Raw genomic sequence first — 20,484 nt, 5'->3', positions numbered from 1 at the left:
GTGAATGTGGCTTTGCTGTAGGGTTTCACCTCCTTTGCCTCTGCACTGCTTCTGGCAGCAGGATTTGCATCCTACCCTGCATTTCCTTACATTAAATCCATCTTTCAGCGTCTCAAGACAAGGATGTGTTTTCCTGCCTCTGGCAAGCCACTGGCTGTATCCTTCTGTTACTGAGGCTCCACCCCGCCCCTCTTGTTAGAGGTCAATCTGAAGTGCAGGAAAGAATGATTATGATAACAGGAGGAAACAGGAAGAATCGTGCTTTCTTTTTCAATCTGTTTTTTATTATTGTTTTAATGTAAAACATTGTTTCAATTAAATGCTGACCTGTGCAGTGGCGTGTGCGTGCACATGCTGAAATGAATTCCGGCTTTGTTTGGAAAGCTGTGACCTCTTTATTCCTGTTCTGGATCAAGGCTGTTGCCTTTCAAACCCACTGCTGAGGACTGAAATTTCATTTGTACTCCTCGTAGCACTGGCAGTAACAAACCTTAAGAGCAGAGGTCTCCTTGGGCAGTTTAATTTGCTGTTCTCTCTCAATTTTTAAAATAAATGGACTTGGTTTTAAGGCTTACTCGTGCCATGGAAAAAGAAAATAACCATGACATTTAAAATGCATCAAATGAGTGCTACACTGGTACTTGGTGGAGCATATAGGTATAGAAATAAGTGGATATCTTTATCATTTACTTGCTTTCTCTATGCCTTAATTTCATGTGATGAATTACTTGCATTTTTTTAAACTGATATTCCCATGTGAATTGACTGCCCTAAAAGAAAATATAAGACTAGACCTCAATGCCCACTCCTACCCCTCAAAGTCTTAGCTGCAATGACACTGGAATAATATGTCAAGTTTGTTGTTTGTTTGGATATAAATTTTAAATCTGGGAGGGTGAATCTATGTTGTCTCACTTAAGTTTTGGGTTTGTTTTGGTTTTTTTTGTTTTGCTTAAAATGAACTCTTTCAAAGGAAGGAAGAAGTGGGTGAGGAATAGCATGAAATTTGCCTGAGTTGTTAAAATGAGTCAGTTACATTTTATACTTGTCCTCTGGTGACCAGATTTTCATTTTTTTCCTTGGCCTCATGGAATGTTTTTATTTATATATCTTATTAGTTTTGGATGTTCTGTGCAAGGGGAAACCTGAATTACAATTTTTTTTTCCTTTCTGTTATTGTATTAAGAGCCTGGGTATTGGATGCAGGTGCTCCGACTCTGCCGTAATTGGCACTTTATGGAGAGACACCAGCTGTACTGCTTCACAGGGGACATATTATATCTCTTCACACGTTGTATATTGTAGGAAATGCAGAATTCCTGTCATTGTCAGAAACTTTGCATGTCTGCATCTACCAGTGCCTCTGCAGGAAAAAAAAAAAAGGCAACAATCTGTTGAAAGTTAAAACCACGTCTATTTTCAGAAATGGCTTATCCCTTTTATTGTCCTTTCATGTAGCACTAATTGATGTTTTGTTTGGTTAAATATAGAAGAGACTTAACAAATGTTTGTCTTTTTATGGTCATGCAAGGTGAGCTGGTGTGGTATGAGCTGCCTCATTTGTTTTGGAACACATGGCAACAGATATCGTGTATCTGGATGTGTGCATACCTGTATATAAAATTATACTCATCATGGAATGATGCACAAAAAAAAAAGTGTAACATTTTCAGTCACAGGACAGGGTTGGAAGCAATAAAACTCTAAATTATATTAGGCCTTAAAAGGGATAATTATACAGTGGGAAAACCATCCTGCTTTTGAGCATCTTACACAATGGGGGCTGCAGTTGCTCTTTTGGGAATGCCTGTGAGCTAACAACGGTACTGCTTGGTCCTGCCTGAGGAGTATTGATGTGTGAGTAGGTGGGAATTGGGTGGCTTTTGAGGGATTGATTTATAGGAAGACACTAGGAATTAGTACCAAGATTTATAGATATTTCATGTGAGTGATTTGTCCAAACAAAAGAGTGGGTAAGAGCTCTGCCTGCATTTGAAAAGTGTTTGAAAAGTGCTGAAGGGGACAAAGAACTGTTGAGTGTCACAGGGAATGTTTATTCTATATCAAGAAAAATGCAGGTGTTAACATCTTACTACATGGAAAAATAGGGTTCCAAGGGAAGTTAAAGCAATCTCATCAGGTTTTTAAAAAAAGTTTTGAAGATACTCTCCTGATAATAGGGAAGTGGGTGAAATTGCAGATTTCTTGTGAGCTGATTTAATGTGTCCTTGAATGTTCATTGTCCCTTTTCCACTGTGGTTTAGAAATGTGTTCAGATCTGAACATCCAGGTTTGCCCTGTAAGCTTCATCTCTGGGAAAACAGGAACAAGGCTTTTGGAACAGATACATCTTATATTCTGCCTGTAGTTGTTAAATCCCCTTTTTTGTGCTCTCTCATCAGAAGTGAATGTGTGTTCTTTGACGTAGTTCAGGCCCAGCACTGAGACACTCTTGTGAACATCATTTCCTTTCCAGTGTTGCAGTATTTCTGTGTGTGCTACACTGTGCTCTGGTGAGAACCAGGAGGAAGCCTACCTATTTCCACGCTGTTTTTTTTCCTTTTTGTTCCACTAGGTCTGTACGCACTGCGCAGAGTGCTGGGGAAGAGGCCCGGGCTGTGGGACACGGCGGTGGCTGGGTCAGTGATGATTGCTTTCAATGACTTCCTGCAGGGGATGAACGATGTCAGGCCCAGCGCCATGAGGGAGGTGGCAATTGATGTGCCAAAAGTGAGTTATTCTGTGCACTGCTGTGGCAACATTGTCAGGGCCAGGTAAAGGGAGAAATTTTACAGAGTGGAAGCCTTAATTTACTGGTTAATGTTGTACATCATCTTTCTGTCTGCGTGTTCATTTGTTTATAATTTTGAACCATTTGCAGAATGGTTCCTAATGCTTCAGGAAGAGTTTGGAGTGCAGGATCATATCTCCTGATTTGTAGTTTTTTATGCTGAGTGGATAATGGGATAAAAATCTTCAGATGCATGTTCAGAGAAGGTCCGGAACAGCCATGAAAGCTGGAGACTTTTGGGAAGCAGACACAAAATAAAGCAGAAACCAACTATTAGCATTTGTAACAAATTGTGTTGAAACAAGTTGTAAAGTTTGATTGCTTTGATTTTTGTGTAAGTGTGGCCTGAATGTCTTCAGTGGCATTATATGGTTTTAAGTGAAGGCAGATTTCAATGTTGTAGGCAGATTATCACTACCAAGTGGTCACCTGTCAGATGACTGTCATTATATGAGCAGTTCTTTTGGTGGTGCCAGGTTCATCTTTACTCTGCTCACTGCCCTCTTAATTACATATTATAATGGTTCAGTAGCAGACCCAACATGAATTGGGCTGGGGAAGTGATCTGGTTTAAGGCAGCTCTGATCTGTGTTAAGAAGATGGAGAAAAATTTTGTATTTAATCTAAATCCTGATTCTGTGAGCAGTTGTGCTGGTGTTTCTCAGCAGCTCCCCAAGCCCTAGAAGAAAACATTTATGTTTCATTGCATGAAAATGAGTCATTTGGGAATTAGATTGCATAACTGTAGACCCTTATTCCCAAACTTATTTGAATGGGAAATAAAATCCATGAACCGGATGCTGTGCACAGCCAGCTCGGATGTCACACTTGGCTTGCTAAGAGTCCATGCTGTGCAGAGTGGAATTGCCTGGGCTGGCCCCAAACAGCTTTTCCTGGAAATGGTGTCATGGCACCAATATCCTCAAGGCTAAGTGCTTCTGCTGGGAGCCAGAGTTACTGATTTTTGCCTTGCTCATTGTGCTACTGGCTCATGGGCTCAGGTTGTTATCCCTGTGCTGTTATTGGAGTACTACTGGAATTAATTTCTTTATTAACAACATGGTGGAGATTTGTTTTTGTGTTGACAGGACCTGCATTTCCACCAAGTAATGCATATTCTCTAAAGATGTAAGCTAAATTTCAAGCCATCTGTTTGCTACCTGGAGTGAGTTTAAAGTAGAATCTAAAGTACTGGGTACAACAGATTTTGTGCCCTCCCATAGCACCTACCAAAGGATGAGACTGGAACTAGATGATCTTCAGGGTCGATTCCATCTCAAAATATTCTGTGAATGCTGTAATCTAAAAAATCCTTGCTGAAAATAACTTCAAACACTAAATAAATTATAAGGTGTGAGATTTCTTCCAAAAGAGAAGACAAGAATTTGAGCTACATTAATAATATCAGCTTTTTAGGTAGGTATTGCAGATACAGTACTCACTTGGCATCCCCCTTGGTGTGGATGGGACTTTTGGCCTATGTAGTTACTTACAAGTAAAACCATTGACATACATGAGGTTTTTTTTATTTTAGCTTCATTTTTCAGTTGGTGGAGCTGTTTCATATTTCATTGCTTTGCAGTAGCCATGTGCTAATCAAATGACAAGAGTTCAAAGTAACTTCTGAATAAAACCACAATTCCTTTATCTTGTGCCTGAATTGTGTTGGCTGTGACCAAGGCAAATATAAAATCCTTGCTGCCTAGTTCTGTGTGACATCTTGCCTTCCATTTTTACAGAACCTTTCTTGAACTTTGCTGTGTGTTAAAACCTTTTTAGAATGCTGCTTTTTCTGCAACAGGGATTTAGGAGAGAGGGGATGCACATTATAAATCAGCAAGTTAATACTGCAGCTCTTTGGAGAGTTGCACTGCAGTTGTTGTTCTTCCCTCTCCTATGGGTCTTTCTGAATTTTTTTTTCAGAGTGTGCTGTTGGTTTTGCTTGCCTCTTTCACTCCCTTTACTGCAATTCAACTTTCAGATTTGTGTCTCTGCAGCCAACAGGTTCTGGATAAGACATCCTTTGCCTGTCTGCTTTATTTCTTTATTACTGGTGCTTAATAACCTCTGGGGAGCTGCTGCTCTGCATCACACTCTGAGCTCTGTTGACCTGGGGAGAGCTAAAGATTGCAACAGCAATGAAATCTTGGTGTCTATATGCTGTAGCAGAGAGCTGGTTTTGTATGTGTGAGTCCAGCCCCAAGGCTAATCTAAAGCCATTTCCACAGTGACAGAACATCACACCTCATTGCTGGTGTTGCAAGACCTCTCCTCTGAGTTCCTGTGCTGGTGAGAGCAGTGCAACTTGCTGGTGGACTCTTCCCCAACCTCTCTTCCCCACCCCACCCCACACACACTTTTCTCTCTCCTTTTGAAATGAGGACAAATTTGTTCTGTTTAGAATTCACCAGGATATGAAGGGAATGGTTTATTAGCTATTTTTGCTTTTAATTCTACTGCTGCACCAATTCCACGCCTTGTACTGTTGGAATTTAAAATGTAAGTGAAGTCAGAATAAGTTTTCAGATTGTTTGAAACAGCCTTCATGTAAGCTGGCCTTACTTCACCTTTTCTATACAATTCTGTCACTTTTGCTGGTGTTAAATGACATGTAGTGGGTCTGAAAAATCACTTGAATGATGCCTGACTGATATTCAGTAGACTGAATATTTGCAAAGGGTAAGTGACTGAATATTTAAGAGGGTAAAAATATAATTTAAGTGTTTTCTCCCTATTTTTTATGTGCATGTAAAGTACTGCAAATAGATCTTGCCTTCTGTTGCTGAAACTCACAGGGAATTCATGATGGCCTAATTAATTTCAAGATGGTCTTGTTCATATTTGTTGAAATATTTGTCTAGATAGAAAGATATGATGACTAGTCCAGGTTTGCCAGGTATGAGCAAGGATTGATATTGAAAAAAGGAGAACAAGCTTATGTTGTCTTCTGCCCTCAGAAGAAGTTGTCTAAGATTGTCAGGATTTAGTTCTGTGCAGTTTACAAAACTCCTACATAGAATCAAGGATTGTAGGGGTAGGTAATGCATATTTTTAAATTAAATTTAAACCACACTATTTCATATCTGACTCAGAAGCACAAACTTTTGTTGTGCTTGCTGTTTGCTCTCTTTGTAATTTTCTTCTACATAAAAGTCTGACAATCTAAGAGAAATTTTGTTTGCTTGGTCTTTAATAAAAGTGCATGCACCACATCCAAATGCTCTTTTTCATCTACTTCAATAGCAGTCTGAATTACCTTTTTCAAGGACTGTCTACTTCTAGTTTCCATTCCTTGTCCTGGCATCAGGAGAAAGTAAGGACAAAGCAAGGGTGACACCAGATTTCAGCTCGGGGGAAAGGCAATACCTTACCTCTCAGCAACACTCTGCTTGCTTTCCACATGTAACTCACTTTCCAGAGCTAAAGGATAATTAATGTTGAGTACATTTCTGGAAGAGTGTTTTAAGGTGGAAGATTATTTGATTTAAATGTGCTTTGACATGTTTAATACTTGAAGTGAATGGGAGTGGATGGTGACCAGAGGAAGAGCAGGCTGGGAAGATGTGGAGAGAAGTCTCAGACTTGTTGAGAACCATGTAGGAAGAGGTGTGGCAGGTTTTGGATCTGCCTGCTTTTTTGGATAGGACATATCACATGCCTTTATGTATTCCTGACAAGTCTGTCTTGTGCTTCTTATTTAATAAAAGCTTTGAAGAAGTGACTCATTAAAAACAAATTAAAGAACCAGTACACATTCTACAGAGCATTTTGCATTTTTGATTTGTTTAATTTTTTTAATAGTTCTTCTCCATGGTCTGAATTTAGCAAAAATGCTCTGTTCTGCAGGTGTCTTGGTCAGACATAGGAGGGCTGGAAGATGTCAAGCTGAAGTTGAAGCAGGCAGTTGAATGGCCTCTCAAACATCCAGAGTCCTTCATCCGAATGGGGATCCAGCCTCCTAAAGGTGTCCTGCTTTATGGACCTCCTGGCTGCTCAAAAACCATGATAGCAAAAGCTTTGGCTCATGAAAGTGGCCTCAACTTCTTGGCAGTGAAGGTAGGCAATTCAGACTCACATTTTCTTAACTCCTGCATAAAAACTGATGGTTTACCAATTTCCAGTGTTAAAATCCAGTGGCTCTTAGTGTTTCTGATCCCTATATATGCTCCAGCAAACACCTTGTAAATATCAAGTAAGTTTGTGTTTTCTTGTATGCTGTTAATAGAATTGTTATTTATTTTATCTGTTTTATCACAGCATGGATGTTGGATAGACAGGTAAGCTGTGAAGTGAATAAATAAATTAAATACTTGCATTGTTTAAAGTCTTTCTAAAAGTGGCAACAATATTTATACTGCAATTAAAGCGATGTAAATGAAAAGTGACTCTGGATAATGGATAACTCTATTACTGTAATAATTATTTGCATGCATGGAATTATTATCATCTAATCTCTTGCATTCCTTTTCATTCCTCAGGAAGGTCACTTTCTTATATCACTGTTTCATTACAGATTTTTCTTGTTCTATTTGCCCTTTTTTCTGGGGAGGTAGTTCTACCTCATCAGTTTTCAGAAAGCTTGCAAAATCTGTTACATCTTGAATACTCTTGGATAAATGGGATATTCTCTCAGCGTTAAGAAACATTTAGTACAGAAAAATTTTGGATTTCATTGCCTATGAATCAGTGTAATTGATCACTGTGGATTGTATGGAAAACGCGTGAATGGAAGTTATTTAATAATAATACTGAGCTTCATTGCATAGGAAAAAAAATAAAAAGATAGCAGAGTGATTCCACATGGGGTAGTCTTGCAGCTGTGTCAGAATGTTAATGAAGTGCAAGAAAAAACATTTGTTTAAGTGTTTTGAAAGTATCTCCTCCTCAGCAGTAAGATCACGTCCCCTTGTCTGTTGACCGTGTCTTTACTCACAAAGCCTCCTGTGTTAGTTTCTGCACAGCTTCCTCCTCCTCCTCCCATCCTTTCAGGCACACTGTAGCTGTGGATGCTCTCTGGGAGCAGAGGCAGTTGTGTTGACCCTGGAGCCAGGGGCTCTTCACTGCCTGGGCTCACTGGGATTGCAGGCAGCCCTCTGGGTCACAGTCACGTCAACAAGGGCAGCCTTGGAAACCTCAGCCCTTAAGAAACTCTACCTTTACTGCCTCTTCCATAAAGACAAAGTAGTTCTTTGTGCTCCAGAGCTACTGGTAAACAAGGTAACCTTTTCCTTGCCTCTGCTTAAAGGAAAACATTCCTCTTTGTCTCGCCCTAAGCACTGGTGCCCCTGAGGGTGGGGGAAAAAAAGGTGGCAACCTGGGGAAAAAAAAAACAGTTAAAAATGGATGTTGTTGCTATCTTATATCCCTCAATCACAGCACCTTTCACATTTTTACTTATACAGGTAATTGTCTGTAGGTAAAGAGTGGCTCATGCTCATCAGGAGGCATCTGAAGGTGCAATGATGGGAAATACTGTTGTACAATAATGCAGCATTTTTCTATGGTGCAGTTCTGCATGTGTGACATTCCCCATCGTTGACAAGCAGAAGGGTCTGGCTCTAGGAAACTGCCTGTGATTCCCTGTTGGTTTAATTCCCCTGGCCTGGAACTGGTCAAATATTCAATGTACAGATGTTTCAAGAAGCACATCTCTGGAGCATGTCCAACCTTGGACATGTTGACTTCAGGAAGGGAACATAGCCCACTTTCTCTAATTTCACATTTGTTTCCAGGACAGAAAAAGGCAACATCCATCATGTACTAAATGTGTTAAACATCATCTGTAGCACTTTTTCAAGCACAACAGGCATGAATTAATTTCCACTGCAAGTGTTCCTGCAATAAATCCAAAGTAGATGAATATGTGGGGGTTTGGTTTGCTTTGCTGGGGTTTTTTTGAGAGAGGATTTTTCTTTTCTTGCTTATAGCCTTTTTTATTTTTCCCATTCTCTACATTATGTCTTGGATATCCATCCCTGGAACTGACATCAGGCATTTTGAAATGAAAGTGTGATTCTTGATGATTTACTTTTCAGGCTTGCATTTTGCTTCCAGTCTCTCTTAAGTAAGTAATTCTGATGAAAAGTGTCTGCTGTGCAGCTTGTAGGATACTCTCTGGGGACAGTGCAGAGGGCAGAGGTCCTTGGGCCCTTGTGGAGCAGGGGCTGCAGGCAGGAGGCACAGCTCTAGCTGTGGGAGCCTGCTGCTGCATGCTGCCTCTCCCTTTGTCTATGAAGCCTGAGAGGAAATCGATTCTGTTACAAGCAGTGCTTGCTCAGTCCAGTGAATTTTGGAAGGCTGGACCGTTGTGTCTGCACACTGCATTGAAGAGCCACAGGCACAGTAAGTCCCAGCTCCCACCAGTGCTGGATGTACTGTCCTTGTCTGAGCTGGCTGTCCTGCTTCAGTGCAGCAGGTATCACCCCTGCCCCAGCCTGCCTCCTTCCAAAGGAAGGCTTTGTTTGCCAGATGTGTCTGCAGTTTGGACAGCTGACTCTGTTCAGTGAGATGTTTCAGCTGGGTTATGAGCAAACTGTTCAAAATGTGACCTTTCCATCCGTCTTGGGCATGGGGAGCTGTCACAAGGCAGCCTCTGGCCCACGTCTCACTGGCCTCTCTTGAGCTTTGGGAGATGGGCTGAGGCTCCATGTCATTTCTGGGCAGAGGAGCTGAAGAAAATAATGTGATAACAGATGTTTGACGTTGCATCCTGTTCTCTCCTGAAATCTATTGTGAGGTTTGAATGGTTAGTGTTACAATGAATGTGGCCCTTTTGTAAACATGCTCTTTGATACTTGGCCAAAAACTTTTTATAGCTGTATTTTCACCAAGATTGGTGACCTTTTGCTTTTCCACAGCAAAGCAGCTTGTTGGTTGGTTTGTTTTACAAAGCAATCTTGCATATAATTCCTAGGGGGAATAGTTTATTTTTGTTCTTTCTCTTGACTTTCTTTGTCTCTAATACAATGTATCTGCTAAATTTACTGGGGAGGAGGTTGTCAACTACTTTCCAGGAGATGCCTCTTCCTGCTCCTTCCTGCCAACCCCTTTTTCCAAATCTCTTATAACATTGAGGCTTTTTAGGGTTTTAGTGGTCATCTGGATTATTCCCTGTTCCAAACCTCTGTTACAGAGAAGGCATCTGAATTGTTCTCAGCTGCTTGGAAATTTTTTTTTTGTTTTTGTTTTGCAGTTGTGGATGCAAGTATGCAAGACTGCATGAAGGAATGGATTAGGATAATTTTTTCATTCTGCAGGATTGAAAATCAGTCTTCACTTATGAATAGTTTTTTATCTGACTGACTGCTTATTTCAGCCTTTTCTGCACTTTTGTCCTTCACAATCCTCTTGTGCTTGTCCCAAAGCTTGTAATTTTCTTCTGAAATGTGTTTTATGCCTTTTTGTGCTAGTAAGAAACAGCCCTTATATACAGGTATTGGACCTATCCATATGAATATGATGGGGATATAATATTCAGCTTCTGCCAGGCTGATGACACCTTGCTGTTACATACAACCTGTCTCTCTGACATTTTTCCTTTAGATGTCATCTAGCTTTTTGAAACTGAACATGAAGGAAATTAAACCCTTTGTCACTGTATTCCCTCTTTTGGCTATTTATGTGGTAGGTATTTCTGTGGATTGTTTTGACAGTTCCTGCATTTAGAGTCAGCTTTGAATAGCTGTTTTTTTGAGCTGTATTTTTGTGGTGGTATTATATTTTTCAAACAACCTCACCCATCTTGCTGTATAGCATAGCTAATTATCTCTGCATTTGTCTTGCATCTTAGTTTATTTAGGTGTGTTATAACTGGCCTCTTGGATTTTAAATTTCTTAGTTTATTTTATTTTTAGGAAATCCTGTGTCATTGTGTTGTGCTAGGAATCAAATGAATGATTATTACTTTTCCTTACAGATTTTCTGTTGCTTTTCTGGGAAGCAATTTGCAGAGACTCCGTGTGGAATTTCCCCCCCCTCCTATTATTGTGCTATTTAAGTCATTAACTTTACTACCAAAAAGAAAACCATTGAGCTTTTTTTTTTGGTTTTACCCTATTTTAGAATGACCACTGGAGTCTGCTCTTAAGTTGGCAGGCTGGCAGACACCATCAGGATAAACCCAATAATATAAACTCCATCACCCAGCTGTGGTGCTCTGATCCATAGGGACTTGGAGTTCTGTTTGCTGTCCAACAAGCAGATTAACTGATTTTATAAGATACATAGCAAGAAAAGTTATGTAACTTCTATATACTTGTGAAAGTTTCAGAAACATAATTTTTCCTCTTGCTGCTTAGTGCTTTTTAACATTTGTCTGTTTAAAATCAAAAATTGGGGTAGTGACAAAAACCAGCTTGAATTTTAAAAAGTTAATGCCTTGCAGTTCAGCTAAATGAGACACAGTAATTGTTGTAAACAGGATGAAGCAATGCTTGGAAAAAACCAAAACTCACTGCACAAAACAAAGAAAACCAAACCCACCTGTGACAGTAAGGAGTGTTTAAGGATGTCAGCAGTGAGCAAACCACTGGTACAGATGAGTGAACTATACTGTTCTTAAACTTTCATTTGAAACATTGGTTAGGACATTCAACTATAGTGTGATTTAAAAAAAAAAATTAAAAAAAAAAAGAGAAAATATTAATGATCTTTTTTTTGCTGTTACTTAAGAGCTTGGGCTGAAGGAATCTTTTCTTTTTTCAATTAGCAGTAATTACAAAAATATACACTGTTCCCAGGGCTCTGACTTCACCTTGGCTTGGTTTAGCTTCCTGTATCACCCAGCTGATGCTTTTGTACCACTCCCCATGCTTGACATGTGCTTAAGCTTAGTTTGTCATCTGGGTCAATTATGTCAAAATATTTTCCAATTCAAGTTTCCTCTGCTTTTTCTTTCAGCTCTTGGCTGTGGCAGCTCCAACAGATTAATGAGGCTTGGAAAGGTCGACTGCTTTGCTTTGTGAAGAGCTGTCACTGAGTTTTGGGGAGATAGCTTAGCTTTTTGATGGGGATTTCAGTGAGCAGAAGCCTGAAATGTGCAAGCTTGGTGACTGAAAGTAGTTATAAGTAAGGCATTTAAGATGAAAAAATGCAGAAGCATTGTGATTTCCTGAGAAATTTTGGCAAGCATTTGATAAAATTTTTAAAAAAAGATCCACAGTTAACACATCTACAGTAACTTGTTAGTTAATTAGCAGATAGTAAAAAAATAACTCTTTGAAAAATTTTTTACAAGGGGTAAGAAGTTGGGATATTTTGAGCTCTTTTAATCCTGAAGCTCTCTGCATATTTTACTCAACTAAAAATAAAAATAAATCATTCATCCATTCTTATTATAAACTTACCAAAAGTGAATATGCAGGCAGAAAATAGTTAAATATAATCCCCATCTCTGATTTTTTTTTTTTTTGTCCCTTCTCAATTACCTTGAAAATTTAATTTTTATTAGCACTTAGTTTTTCTCTCTCTCTCTCTTCAAATAATCAGTGTAAGAGTGGAGTGTTGGTGGAGGTGTGAAGTCTCAGCAAACATGTTTTGCAGCAGGGGTGGCTCATTTTGTGTGGTTTTGCTGTGTGATTTTTGCTCCTGTGTGGGTCCTGCCCTGATGATGCCAAAGGCACTCTGAGAGCACTGGTGCATGCAGTGAGTGTAATTCAATGTTTCCAGTCAGTTCATTTTGCAGTGCAAATCCTGGCCTCTGCCTTGTGTAAAGAAGCCTCAAAAGATTGTCACTGGAGTTTGCTTGTCAAGGCAAATGGCAAACAAGTGGACTTTGAGGCATGGAAATAAAGAAAATTGGATATTATAGTTGCCTTTGCAGTCTAACCATGCTGCTCGTAGCAGCTTCACTGCAGGAATTGGGCATGGCAGGGTTTTGTCAATTTGCTCCCTTCAATACTTTGGAGGCCATAAGCACCTGCTGAAATTGAAGTTTTCCAAACCCCAGACAGGTGTCAACGAGTTTTTAAGTTTTTAAGGGCAGAGGGAGAAGAAGTGATTAAAATGGTGCATGGTGCTCAGCCTGGAGTTTCCTTGTGCTGAGAAGCTGGGAGTGATGCAGATTAAATGTTGAAGCAGCCCTGAAAGAGAAGCAGCAGGCTTTATTCTTAACAAGCAAATAGAATGAATTTTCTGAGCAAATATTTTTCTATGCACTGTAACCAATTACCAAATCACACATGTACAGCCTCTGCCTTAGGAAGAGCCTTACTGTTAAAATAAAGGAAGTCTCAGTGTTTATCTTGTTAACTCGCTTCCCTGCATCCACCCTGAGTCATGTGCTGCTTTGGCTGGACTGTGGGAGGGATGGAATAGCATTTTGCCATGGGCCAAAGGACTCAATAACTAATTTCTGAGTCCCTTCAGTGTTGTTAGAGCATTAGGCTGAGAGAATTGAGATTGAACAATCTGGAGAAGAGAAGGCTTAGGAGTGACCTAATTGTGGCCTTCCAGAACCTAAACAGAGCCTACAATAAAGATGGAGACCTCTTTTCCAAGAGCATGTAGTGACAGGATAAGAGGGGAATGGTTTTAAAATGGAACAGAGTAGATTTAGATGAGATAGATTAGGAAAAATTCTTTACTGTAAGGGTGGTAAGGTGGTGGCACAGGTTGCCCAGAGAAGTTGTGGATTATCCACCCCTGGAGTTCTTCAAGGCCGTGTTGGATGAGGCTCTGAGCAGCCTGGTTTGGTGGAAGGTGTCCTGCCCATGACATGGAGGTTGGAGCTAAATGACCTTTAAGGACTTTTCCAACCCAGGTCAAGAATTCTATGATTCCATTACTCTGTCTCACCTTCAGTGTCAAAACTACAAAGAATTAAATGAAGATGCTGATTCTTTAATGTCTGTTTGATAATTTCTGCTTTGATTATGGTAAAGGAGGAATTGTGCATTCTCCTGTAGCAAAAATTGGTTGTGATATAAACTCTCTAGTTGGATTTCTAGAACATAGGAATTGTGCTCTGTGTCTGACACAATTTAATGTGTCTGTGTAAAAGCTCAGAACCTGTATGTGAGGATATCACAGTATTTCTAATGAGTCTAGACTGAGCTGTGTGCTGGAGACATCTGGAGCTGTGCCCATGTGACTCAGAAAGCATAAGTGCATAACTTGCTTGATTGTCAAAAGAGAAAAAAAATAAAATAAGAGAAGTCACTGACTAAATTTCCGACCCAAGTGGTGAAAAAATCTTAAGCCCTGCTCAGAAAAATGACTGATACTCTTTAATTTCAGGGATAGCAGATGTCCCTCTTGCAGTTTAAAAATGCTTTGAGATCTTCTGTCAAAACCATGTGTGCACAAGCTTATCTCATGTTGCTGCATGTATACAGTGGTTTTATCTTCTGTGCAGTTTATCTTCAATAGTTGATTCTGATAATATTTTAAATGCTAGGAATTTTCTCTTTATTAAAATAAAAAATAAATTAAAATTCATTCAATCCAGACCATAAGCAAGTAGAAGGTTTCATGATACACAGGGATATATCTTGTGAGGATGGAATAGTCTTTAAGCACAGCATGCCTGGAAACTTTCTACTTTGAGGCTTAATAAAGAAACCTCAGCAGTATCCAGTGGGCCTGAATTGGCAGATTTTTTACTGTCAGTCTGGACTCTAGCTCACAAATGCTTATATGCATGGCTAAGCTACAACTACTTCTGCCAATTTTCTGCTCCACATCTTTTGCTGGTTTTGGAGTCCCTGTGCAAATGACCACAAGAAGCAGCTTTTATTTCTTCATGTCTGTTTGTAAGGAAGATGACTTGTTGCAGATGGGAACTGAGCTGTGCAGCATTAAACTGTACCATTTTTTCTAGCACCTCTTGGTTAGTCTATCAACAGCTATAAAAAGCTTTTAAAAGAATCCTTATGCTCACCCCTTGGCCAGAAATAATCTTTCAACAAATGTCAGCTTGCAAAGTCAAGCTCATGTCATTTGATTTTTAAAGCACTGAAAAATAAAATAAAAAAACTCTCCTGGTATTTCTTAGTGGCCTCTAAAGAAAGTCTGCTGACAGTGATCTTTATGAAAATGAGAAGCTGTATCAGTTGCCAGCAGGTGACATTGTGGTGGCCTGCACACTGCCTGTCCTGCTGATTTATCTTTCAAATAAGAGCTGCCATCAATCTGAGCTGAAGGACAGCACAGGTGCAGATAGGGTAAGGCAGAGGCTTAGTTCAGGTGGGACCAGAGCTCACCCAGTTAATTTGCTACCTGCAGCAGCTTTGAACATTTCTAGTTTTTGTGTTGTGGTTTTCAGTGTTTGCATGATTGAATTGTACAGCAATTCCTCTTCTTCTGTGTGTGCTTTGTCTCATTTTGGAGCATTTTCTTTTCTTGCCATAGACCATAAGGATTCTGAGCTGCTCACAGTAAAAACTGTGACACTCAAATGCAGTTCTGATATCCCTCATGAAGGGTGAACTAGGAGACTTTCAAACGAATTTTCATGAAAATTCTACACAAAGAGGCACAGATTATTAAGATGTAGTGATCCTTCCCCTGGAGTTGCTGTTTAATGAAGAGAAGAATGGAGAAAAACTTCATGTCGAAGCTTACAGCAAAAGCTTGCATTCAAAATAATTCTCTTTGAAACATTTTAAATGATATTTATTGCTTTGATGTTGCCTTCATCATATTTTAATGCTTAATTAAAATAAAACTACATGCATCTGAAATTATATTGTACCTTAAATCTTTAATGGAGTAGTTTTGCTGAGAGAAAACAATGATAATTGTCTAATTTACCTTTCCTACAAGCAAGGCACACAGTGCTGTCCCCATCAGGGGACATTATAGGGTGGCTTTTTCCTCTCTAGGTCTGGCTGCTGCACTGGTCCTTTGGATAAAGGAAAACTCTTAGAAAAGAAATAAATAAAAATTATGTCTATGCCTGGATGCTTTGCTGATATCAGATAACTTGTGCTTTGCTTTTCAGAGGATATATTTTTTACCCCTACATAAGCATGGGTGTTTTCCAGTATCAAGGTAAAGTCAGGGCATTAGCTGTTACTGCAGGAATGAAAACAAGCATGGAGAGGGGAGGCTGCAAAAACCAGTGTGCTTTGTTTTTAGAGTGTTGAATCTGTGTTCCACCAACCTGGGAACAAAGTCCAGATGGTCCCTTTCAAAGAGGGCTTGTAACACAGGCTCTGTCACTGCCAGTGCAGAAATGTGTGTCTGCCACACATTCTTAATTGTGACATACCTGCTGTTAAAGCTGCCCTGTGCACTGGGCTGAGTGTTACCTGAAGGCACTCCCAGCTGGGAGGAGGTGGTTCAGCTTTCTGACTCTGAAGAATGTTTCTTCTGGGGAAATTACAAGGACACCTGTTGTTGCCTGGAAAATAGATTGGAGCCACTGGCTCTTTTTGTTCAGGGCAGCAGATAATGATCCTTGTTTGTGGCTGCAGGTCAATGTTGATGCAAACCAGGCTGAAGTCAGTGAGTCATTACCAATCCCAGGAGGAGCTGAGGCCCATTAGGAAGCATTATTTAAGCAGCCTATCCTACAGGATGCAACAGAACAGAAAATACTCTGAGAATTTGCCATTGTTTTACTTTTTATAATTGTAAGTACTTGTTCAAGACTGGAATGCTGACCCTGTGGTCTCCAGTCTGTTCCTGGTGCAAGGGGCTGTGAGAACAAACAGGCACCACAGCAGCTGGCACTTGTAATCCTGCTTGGCAGCCTCAGCAGAGGAGCAGGAATGTGCATGAGCTCAGACACTGAGCAGCTTCCTCACTAGGGATGGGTTTCAGGTGTGCTGCTGTGGAGCTCCTTGCTTTGCCTGCAGAATGTCAGGCTCACAGAAGTGCTGTTAAACATTGGTTTAAGTCACTGTTGTGGTGTTGGTTAGACATGATGCAGGTTGAGAGTGCAGGTAAATGCTTTACTGTGATTTATCCTGGCTGATTTGCAGCCCCTTGGTACTGTTGTTGAACACTTTTAAGAACCTCACAGCATTTGTTTTTTGGTTAATTCCATTTCTCATGAAGATACTGGCAAAGTATTAGGATGAGAGGACTAACCAACATGCATAGGTACTAAAATAAGCTGAGAAAGCTTGGTGCAGGTGAAGGGTAAGTTAAAAATACACTCATAGGACTTAAAAATGACAAAATCTCAGAACTTTTTATAACAGAGCATGACCAGTGTGGCACTGGCAGATTGTCTCAGTCATTTTGTATACAAATGTATCATGCTTTTTAATTTTCTATTTTGCAGGGGCCTGAGTTGATGAATAAATATGTTGGTGAGTCTGAACGAGCTGTGAGAGAGGTGAGAAAGGGCAAGCTGTGGATGATGTTAGATACTAAACTTCCTTGGCTTTCAAATTCTTCTCTGCTTGTGAAGTTACCATTAAACTTTCTGAAAAACTACTTTTGGTTTAAGCTTAAAAAATAGAAGAAGAAAATGAATCAGCAGCAATATTTAACTTTCTCCTGCATCAACCTAGTGATACATGTTGAATTTGGGATCCTGTGGCAGCTTTTATTACAAGCCTGTATTATTAAAAAATCTGTTTTAACATAAACAAGAACCAAGATAAGACAGGCTGATGTTTGTTACATGAAGCTCTGTAGCTCTTGAGGTGTGCAGGGGGTGATAGTGTACTGTAAACAGTTCCATCCCTTAAAACTGGGTATTTAATTGTTTTTTGTAGATCTTCAGGAAAGCCAGAGCAGTGTCTCCTTCAATTCTTTTCTTTGATGAAATAGATGCCTTGGCAGTTGTAAGGGGAAAGTAAGTAATCCTGTTACAAAAACAACAGACATTATTCCTGATAAATTACTCTTACTGTACAATCACAGATTTATTTACCTTTCTAGGATTATTTTATTAAATATTTTCATTCTTAATACAGAAAGGTAATGTGTGAGTTATTCAAGCCTATTAAACTTGGCATAAACAGGTAAGCTGATGGAGTTCCTCCTTTCTCATCTCATTAGCAGGAATGAATCTACTGGTTCTCATGCTCTTTGGCTCTTTTCTGTGGTTTTACCTTTTATTTCCAGTAACTTAACTCCTTTCTTTTCCCAGGGTTGTTGCCCTGGCCTAATTTGGTAACAATATGATCATAAGCTACATAACAAAAATTTCTAAGGAGAATACTCATAAACCTAAATTTACACCTATGTCTAAATATTTTGCTGGGAAAAACTTCATTAAAAAATTTGGGAACACTTGTGTCCTTTCATGTGTGACATTAAGAAGGGATTATTGTGCAAACAGCTAATATTATATTTTTTTTTAATATCCTGTTTTGTGATGATTCCAAAAGATGTTTAGCTCATGTCTGCAGTTTTTAGTTGCTACTGTAGCATTTAAGATTTGGCAGGCTCTGTAAGTGGACTTTCTTGGGGGATACCTCCTTATAAATGTAATTGCTACTTTTATCTTGTTTTATTTTGCATGAAAAGCTACCAAATTGGTGCATTAGAAAATATTTGTCCTGTTTAAAGACACATCAACATTTAAATATTTTTCTGGGAAAAAAGGTCCCTCAGCATCCCTATAGATTCTTTCATACTGCAAGAAGGGTATTTGTATCTTCAGGAAGGGATAACAGGTGTCATTTTGATGTTTCAGTGGCACAAATAAATTATTTGTGTCACAGGAGTATCATGTGCAGCATAGAGCTGACCTATGAACCTGCTAAGAAATGAACATTCTTGCTGTTGAAAATGAAAAATCTGATTAAAGATGTTTTTCTCAGAATCCTTCTCGTGTGCAATGTATGCAGCTGTGAAATTAGTGAGCTTCCTAGAAGTGCTATGCACTGAAGGAATAAAAATTCAAAATAGTTTGCTTGAATCAAGCCAGTAGAGGGGAAAAGAATATCACCCCTATTGCAATTGTTAATGGGTTTAGCTTTCAGAACCAGCACTTCATCAAGATCAAAACTCCTGGAAGGTTAAGCTAAAGTATGTTTTAAACAGTCTTTTCATGCAGTTCCCTGGAGGTGTTGAGTTTGTTTGTTTGCTTTTGAAGGGGGTAAACAACCTGATCTTACCTTCCTTGGGATTGTCTGGGGGGGCAGTAGGCCTGGCACAGCTTGCTGAAGAATGTGGTGTGACCTGCTGCAGTCGTGTTGTGCTGGAGACATCTGGTTTTGGAGCTTTAAAAAGAACGGGGTGGGACACACAAATATTTCATTGTCAAATCTGAACCAGATGGGAGGTAAAATATGTAGCAGAGTTCTCATAAAATTCATCTGAAATTAAATGGTGTAGGAAACCAGACAAGGCACTTATTAGAAATGGCCCTTTTTTACTGGCTGACTTTGCACAGTAGGAATTTGCAAATGCACTAGAGATGCTAACGATTTGTGGCCTCTGGAGATCCATTTCCTGTGCTATTACTGACCATGCTGAAGTTTTCAAGGAAACACCTGTTTATATTGTCTCCCCATTCCCTCTGTTGGCTGAATTAGTTTTCTTTGCCTTGGCAGTGAAAAACACTGTGATACAGCTTTGTGAGAGTTTAAATCCTTGATAGGATGCTGTGGGCTTCCTGCAGAATGTGCCACATTCCATGTCTCCTGGGTAGGCAACCTCTCCTGATCCTACCAGGGCATGCCCAGAAATCCAGAGAAGCTGCAACTGTTAAGCAGTGGGAGTAATTTTATGTATAATCCTAATCAGAAATACAGATGTGAAATAACATTGAGTAAATCACTTACTGCTTTTGTTCTTCAAAGCACCCTGCCAAGTATTCATTAACCCATTATTTAGATTTGACTAAAGGTTGTGGGTTTAAAACACAAATGTTTTGCTGCCAACCTTCTGTGGAGATCACTAAGCAATCCCTTCTCAGCACAGGCACATAGGAAATAATAAACTTTGTAATTAAATGTGTGTAGAGGTAGACAAAGAAAGCTAAGGATTTTTCTTGTTTGGAACCTTTCATAATAATGTCTCCTTTGCATCAAGTAGTGGATTCTGCCACTGCACAAACCATTACTCCATGGCAAACACTGTGACTGCACTCAGTTATGCCACAGTGTTTTATTTATTACACATTCCCAAGCTATAATTCATTCCATAATTGTAATACATCTAACACACTACCTAATGTAACTGTCTCCTGTAGCAGTTTTGTTTTGCAAAATCTATGTGTGGGTGTTTATTGGTTAGAACTAATAATACTTTGAAGTCAGCAAAAATTATAGTAGTTTATATTGTGCACTGTCAAAATGTTTTATTTGGAAAAGATTATTTCTTATCCATCCTGCTAAGAAGTTCCATATGTTTTATCAATACGAACTAAGCTCCTGGATTTTTTTTCCTGTCTGTCCACACCCGCCCTGTTTTGCATGTAGGAAACACGAATGCATATTAATCAAGGAATTAAAAATGTGGGCTGGATACATACCAGTGTTAAAGACAGTTTATGAAAATATAATCCTGCAGCTCTGAAGAAAAATAGTTCAATGTAAGGAGCAATTGCTTGAGAGAAAAATCTGGTTATCCTTGATGCAAGAAGTTAAGAGGGTGATTCTGAATGGACTTGAGTTTCCAGTGTGGTAGTGAAGATGTAAAGACACCTTGAGCTGTGTTCACTTCTGCATTTTTTGTTCTATTACTCTCAGCTTCTAATGCTCATGGAGGATTTTTCTATCTCTTTTTGATTTATGTTAAGATGTTAGAGTAAGTTTAGAGAGAACTGAATATGAAAAATTAGTTGC

At 39.4% G+C, this 20,484-nt stretch overlaps 1 protein-coding gene across 4 annotated transcripts in view; it reads left to right on the top strand.

Moving 5' to 3' along the window:
- The window catches only part of AFG2A (AFG2 AAA ATPase homolog A), a 157,000-nt gene that overhangs the window by 17,166 nt on the left and 119,350 nt on the right, over positions 1 to 20,484 (top strand). For all 4 annotated transcript variants that reach the window (XR_013774280.1, XM_079305973.1, XM_079305972.1 and 1 more), the window contains exons 10-13: positions 2,576 to 2,730; positions 6,638 to 6,847; positions 17,022 to 17,075; positions 17,461 to 17,540. Coding sequence is in view for 3 of the 4 variants with exons in the window: in XM_079305973.1 (XP_079162099.1) it covers positions 2,576 to 2,730; positions 6,638 to 6,847; positions 17,022 to 17,075; positions 17,461 to 17,540 (499 nt within the window). In the remaining variant the exon portion in view is untranslated. The remainder of the gene's footprint in view (positions 1 to 2,575; positions 2,731 to 6,637; positions 6,848 to 17,021; positions 17,076 to 17,460; positions 17,541 to 20,484) is intronic.

The sequence above is a fragment of the Erithacus rubecula genome, assembly GCF_903797595.1.
Source record: "Erithacus rubecula genome assembly, chromosome: 5".
Taxonomy (NCBI): domain Eukaryota; kingdom Metazoa; phylum Chordata; class Aves; order Passeriformes; family Muscicapidae; genus Erithacus; species Erithacus rubecula.
The sequence above is the reverse complement of the archived record's forward strand: the minus strand, read 5'-3'. Positions and strand labels throughout refer to the sequence as shown.